The sequence below is a fragment of the Seriola lalandi genome, unplaced genomic scaffold (assembly GCF_002814215.2).
Source record: "Seriola lalandi dorsalis isolate HSWRI2012SDOR001 ecotype SW California unplaced genomic scaffold, Sedor1 jcf7180002054914, whole genome shotgun sequence".
NCBI classification, from domain to species: Eukaryota; Metazoa; Chordata; class Actinopteri; order Carangiformes; family Carangidae; genus Seriola; species Seriola lalandi.
Genome location: NW_019525466.1, coordinates 111542 through 118013, shown reverse-complemented (window position 1 = coordinate 118013; position 6472 = coordinate 111542). Strand labels below are relative to the sequence as shown.

At 40.2% G+C, this 6472-nt stretch overlaps 1 protein-coding gene across 2 annotated transcripts in view; it reads right to left on the bottom strand.

The window, feature by feature from the left end:
* pof1b (POF1B actin binding protein) overlaps positions 1–6472 on the bottom strand; it is a 24152-nt gene continuing 17680 nt past the window's right edge. The window contains exons 6-13 of one of the 2 annotated variants that reach the window (XM_087169776.1): positions 5467–5559; positions 4435–4548; positions 3974–4126; positions 3126–3245; positions 2843–2974; positions 2095–2168; positions 1495–1609; positions 1–105 (exon numbers count right to left, since the gene is read on the bottom strand). In XM_087169776.1, coding sequence (XP_087025902.1) covers positions 85–105; positions 1495–1609; positions 2095–2168; positions 2843–2974; positions 3126–3245; positions 3974–4126; positions 4435–4548; positions 5467–5559 — 822 coding nt within the window. In that variant the 3' untranslated portion in view covers positions 1–84. The remainder of the gene's footprint in view (positions 106–1494; positions 1610–2094; positions 2169–2842; positions 2975–3125; positions 3246–3973; positions 4127–4434; positions 4549–5466; positions 5560–6472) is intronic. The other variant, XM_087169777.1, reaches the window with a different exon arrangement.

The window sequence follows — 6472 nt, the reverse complement described above, 5'->3', positions numbered from 1 at the left end:
GCATGCAAGGTGTGTGGGGGGGAGGGGGTCGTCGCCATCTTCTTGTCGTTCAATCATTCCTGTCGGAGAGAAGCAGTGTGTCTTTTAAGGGGTTGTAATGATTTCCTGTTTCGAAATAAACAAAACACAAGTTGTTGTTATGTTTTCGTACAAATTACAAGCTTTAAAAAAAAAAAAAGATGATGTCTGGACAGTAGACAAAAACAAAACAGCACGTAGACCAGTTCCCATCGTCATGGACAACAAGCAGAGCACAACACCTCAAGCAATGTGGGATGATGCACACACATTATGCTGCATTTAAACATGTAGGAAATTGGAAACTTCTAACTCATAATTTCCTGTTTGGCACCTCAGAGTCAGGAACGATTCAGAAAGTTTTCCTGGCTGATCTCAGAGCGCACATTAGGATTCAAAGAAGATACTAGGGCTGCAGTGCAGTTTTATTATTTATTTTACACTGAACCTTATACTCTTAGTATCAGATCTTCAAAGTACCAACTGTAATGGTTAAATTTAATGAATGTAGGACATGTATAGAAACTTCACAGCTCAGATAAAAGTCAGCCAAGTTGGAATTTTGAGTCAATTCAAGTGGTTTTTTTTTTTTTATTATTTCAAATATTATTCAACTACCAATGAATCATGTGACATAAAACACCAGTTTTATAGTGTAGAATCACAAACTTTCACCCGAACATCTGGAGTAGAAATGTCTTTTTTTTATCAGAAGGTGGCGCCAGTTCATCTGATAACAAACCAGTCCCTAATTTACCAGTAAACAAAGAGCCCTTACAGTCCTGTCAAGGCAATGTGATCGTAATACCAGGATATAAAACTGTCTGGACGGCACACAAGTTATTAATGTCACATTCGACTCGTATCGTTCAGCTCTGCTAATATGAAGGTTTTGCTACAGCCATCTTTACATGTTTGTTTGTTTTGGGCTAAAACGGTTGTTATTGCTGTATTTTAAGGCTAACTCTGTAATATACCGTTGAGTTTTATAATATTCTATTCATCCACACACAATAATTTACACCTTTTAAAGGAGTATTCAAACCTTTGCAGTTGCTGTTAACCCCCCCCAAAACTCATCTCTCAAATAAACCTACAAACCACTGGAAATTAAGCACAATACATTTTTGAAAGTAACTCCACTTTGTAATTCTTTTTTCTTTTCTGTAATAATTTATTATTATAGTTTTACATTGTACATGGAGTTATAACCCTCACCATCACCCTGAGCTCTGGCCTCTGGGTCCCACCCTTCATTATGTCAGTGTTGAATGTGGTGCGACTCGGCGAAGGTCGTCTGTGTTACCCGTCGGCGGGGACAGAATTTAGCACGGGGACTCATAAATTAACACAGGCGTCACTCAGACAGCAGCAGAGCTGAACTTCTGCTGCAGTATTAAGGAGAAAGGCCGAGCAGGTCGGACACGTCCTTGTGTGACCTGCTTTTACAACGAACCTCTACCTTCCTGTTTTTACCTGTTTGATCATCTCTCCAGTTTTCTCGATGATGATGGTCTTGGCCTCTTTGACGGGTGAAGTGGCCTGATAGTCATCGCTGAGCAGACCAAGGATGGGATACTGGTTCCTGTACCTACACACACACACGCACACACACACACACGCACACGCACACGCACACACACACACACACACACACGCACACGCACACACACACACGTTCAGGTATGTCTCGAACTAACATTTTGTTTATTTCCTTACAGTAATTTCAGCCTGAAATATCTTGAATATAGGAATTCAACTTTGACTACCAGCAACTACCTAATGAAAGTTTTATTTTTTTTATCTTTTATAATTTATAGTTTATTGTTTTCACTCATTTTTTTCCCATTATTAATCAGTCTTTTAAAATTTATAAAAACTTCAGGAAACACTGAAAAGTTGCAATTTCTAAATTTCTAAAATTTACTATGACGTTAAGACAAGCAAACGCAGCTACATTTCACTCTTACTTAAACAGTTATTGATCATCAGAATAGCTAACTAATAGATTCAGTTCAGCTCTATAGTACAGTGTAGAACATGTAATCTGGTCATGTGTAATCTGACAGTTTGTACCTCTTGGTGATGATGGTCTTGGTGACTTGGTTCTTGGCGCTCTCGTTCTTCTCGAGCATCAGCCTCCTGATCTCCTGAGGGTCACAAGAGGTCAAAGGTCAACAGATGGGACAAGTACAGTGTGACTAAAACAACTACTACTCACTAAAACTTTACATCCACATTTATTTCCTTTGTCATTTTGTATTATCTCGTTATCTTGGTACCAGAGAAGCCGACTTATTTTTCCTCTCACATTTTTCCCTTCGGCTTCCCCTCTCCGCATAAATGCAAATTAACTTCATCTTAAAACCATCGCCGCTTCCCTTTGTGTGTGTGTGAGAAACTGTAACCTAGGTATTTGACGCCGGCACCCTGAGGTGAAAAAACATTCCTGAGGTTGAATTAACTGACAATCTGCTTCTGCAGAGACGCTGCTCAAACAACGGTCAGAATGCGGTTGGACCTGAAAACCGACCAGTGACATAAATTAAATCATGACACAAGCCTGGATCAGGTGCACAAGTATTTCTGTAACAGCAAACCTGGTGGCTTGGTTTTTATTTACACGCTTCATTCCAGGTAGGTCACGTGTTTCTTTCTGCATGACCACACACACACACACACACACACGTTCATTCAGAGTTTAGTAAGTGATACCTTTATGGTTATTATATTTTCATATTCAACTTAATTCTCTCCCTGAGCCTCTGTGAATTAGTCGACTGTAACAACAAGAGAGACAGTGTCGGCGTGTCGTGTTGCAGACCTCCTCCTGCCGGGTGATGGTGCTCTGCCGCTGCTCCAGCGTGGCGAGCAGCTCCGAGATCCTCAGCTGGAGACTCTTCTCTGAGGACGACCTGTCACCGGTGACCTCCGTCTGGACTCGTGTGATCTGGGTCTGGAGGCAGAGCGCAGACGGACGAGGAACGTTTAAAGTATGTAAATGAAAATATTCTGCCTTAAGATCTGATCTGTCAGACCCCAGAGGGAATTTAAAACGGCGTTTTCAGTCTTTTGTATGTTACACCGTGGTCTTGTCTCAGTCTCACCCTCAGCCTCTGTATCTCCTGGTCTTTCTCTTGTCTGATGGAGTTGAGCTGCTCTTTGTACTGACGTGACAGCTCCTCTGTCTTGATGTGCAGGGTGGAGCTGCTGCTCTGGCCTGCGAGCTGAAGCACAGGAGGACGAGGAAGAAACAGAGGGAGAGAGAGAATCATCACATCATTGTCGCAGCGTTGATATTACCTGCCTCCTGATTTTCTTATTTTCTTTTTTTAAATCTCAATATTCATTATTCATCTCATCCTCCTCATGAAGATTTATACATTTCAGATGGGTTTTGTCACATAAATCATCACCTTCCAGCATCATCTACTGTCACTTTAACTCCATTCATATGGAACGTTTTCTCTAATATGGAAAAGAATTAATATTCCTTCCGCTCGTTCTCTCCCACATGAATTTTATATTTTCCAAATCACGCTGCCAAACACCTCACACATGTCTCTATCAGTGTGGGGAGTTTGGTTGAGTCTGTACATGACTGAACAGTTTTTTTTTTCCTGATCATTTTGTTAAGCAATCATGTCAGAACTTCATCCTCATGCTGACTGATTTATTTCATGAAGGAAAAAGAATTTGGCTCGTAAAGTTCAATGTAACTGCAGTCGGTGATCAAAGAGCATACTGGTTTTACCTGCAGGTTGCACTGACGTGTGAGCACATTTTTATATCATGTAACTTTATTTATGAGTCACTGTTTAGATCAAAGAAACTTCAGATTGGTTCAGCACTTAAATATGACAAACATGACAAAACCGACAACTTCTGAGGTCTATTTTTCCAGGTGGATGTATATTTGGAAGAGAAAGAGGAGGTGGGACGGGTGGTGCTTTACCTTCTGTCGGAGCAGCTCGTTCTCCTTCTCCATCGCTCTCATCCTTCCCTCCAGCTCTTTGATCTTGAACTCACGGCCCGAGTCGGTGTTTCGGCTGCTCATCAGCTGACTCTCCAGGGAGCGCTGGGATGTGCAGGTTTCCTTCAGAGACAGCTGGAGGACGACACACACACACACACACACACACACACACACACACACACACACACACACACGAAGGTTATAATGTCCATTTTTTGGTGATTTTGGAAGCTGAATTATGATTATATGTATGTAGTATTTATTTCATTTTTAATCATACAGGATCAAATTCAGACTCTGAGTATGACACTGCAGTTAAAGTTTAGATAAGAACTGTTTCTCTGTAATGCAAAACTTGATGTAATGTTACAGGAGAAGTTACTGCCATTATAGTAATGCACTAGTTTTTTCTTTAGTAAGTATAGACAGGTGAACTGTACCTGGAGCTGTCTGTTGTTTTCTCGCACGGCCTCCAGGAGGCTGTCATACTGCCGAGCCTGGTCTGCTTTGAAACTCAGGTCTCTCTCCAGTGACTCCTTCTCACTCTCCAGACGCTGCGACACGAGAGACAGGCAGAGGGAATCACTCGCATCTCCATGGTAACGGTAAGACGCTGGTACATGTTTTAAAAGTCGAACAATCAGATATTTCCTCTACTATTGTACATTCTGTATCATAAGAAGAAGAAGAAAACATTATAAAAGATTGAGTATAAACAACAACAATCTATTTATCTTTTTATCTATTTGTTTAGTTTTTTTCTGTTTGAGCTGCTAATTGTTTTTCGGAAATTCAAACACACAATAAGATAATAAGGCTCCACCTCATTGACACTGGTAGAAATGAGCTGTTATTCTCTGGCCTGAAGCCTGAACATATCTGGTGTCATTTAAAGCATTTCATTAACTCACACGAGCGTGAGCAGCTCATGGCACAGGATGTGGCGACGCGCTGTTCCCGCCTCTCACTAACTGATGTGGATCCATTTTACGTCCATCGTATGTACGACATGAATGTTCTTTTGAATGCAGGATTTTTACTTAAATCAAAGTATTTATATTGTGGTATTATTACTGTCACATAAGTGATGGTCCATGAGTGCTACTACAGTATAATAAAGAAGCAAAAGCATTTTACCATGACTATTGTCAACTACTCTTCCCTTCTTTAATCTTTGTGATAAATTTCTGGAGCAGTTTGGTCGCGTTTCTTGTCTTGTCTTGTCAAAGCGGAGGATCCAGCTTCTTTGAAAGATCAAGTTACTCTTAAGAGTCGACAGCTGGACCACACACACACACACACACACACAGTTCTACACTGAACTGTAATGATTATATTTCCCCTGTTTACTGAGATGTTTAAACCCTGGAGGCGTACGGTGTTAAAATCTACGTCATGGTGACAAAAACAAGGACCTGACTAAACTCTCTCAGCATTTCTTCAGACGGGGATGTTCTTCCTGCAGCTCTTACCCGCAGGTCCTCGGACATGTGGAGGAGCTCCTCTCTCAGACTGCTGAAGGTGGACAGCAGCAGACGCATGCTCTTATCAGCAGTGAGACGAGTCTGATGCAGAAACACACACACACACACTAATGAACATGTACAGCATCATACTGTCATGTGCAGCCAGATACCGCAGCTCTGAGGAATAACACTGATAAGTTCCAGACACAGATATGAAACCTAATGTTTTACAGTCATTAATGAATAAATAACTTTAACCACACCTCCCTGTTTGGCATTAATAAACAGCATGAAATGAATGGTTTATAACAGATAATTAAATGGTTGTAAACAAAATATTAATACCAACATTTGTGTTCATCATATAACTCCTCCTTTATAACTCCTCCTTTATAACTCATCCGATTAAGCATCCATTACTGGAATATAAACAGCTGATGGGTGTTGAGAGTTGTAATCATAGATAATTAGTTTTAAATACATTGCTAAACAATTTTAAACCAGCCTGGGAATTATATGTACACGTGTATGCAGAGTTATAAATAATAAATTCTTTATAATACACTGTGAAGGCTTTGTTCTGTAATGATATATCATTATATATGATTCTATATTAAAGATTTGTTATTCTTCATTCATTACTGAAAATTACACCTGCATAATACTGTGCTAATCTGCATTATAAACCATGTGTTACTATATCAAAGTTTGCCCAGACAAAGAGACACGCATGTTAAAGATAAAACAACTGAATAATAGATAATAAACAACAGTGATTCAAATCAGAGCAAAATATAAAGAAATTTTAAAAAGGAGATTAAGATTTTGAAAACAGTCAAAGGGGTTGAAGGTTCAGCATGCACACTCTTCGTGTGTGTGTGTGTGTGTGTGTGTGTGTGTGTGTGTGTGTGTGTGTGTGTGTGTGTGTGTGTGTGTGTTTGAGTGTACAGGGTTCACTCAACTGATTGTGTCTCAGTGACTCAGAGTCTTAAGTCAACAGGGTCTCAACCAG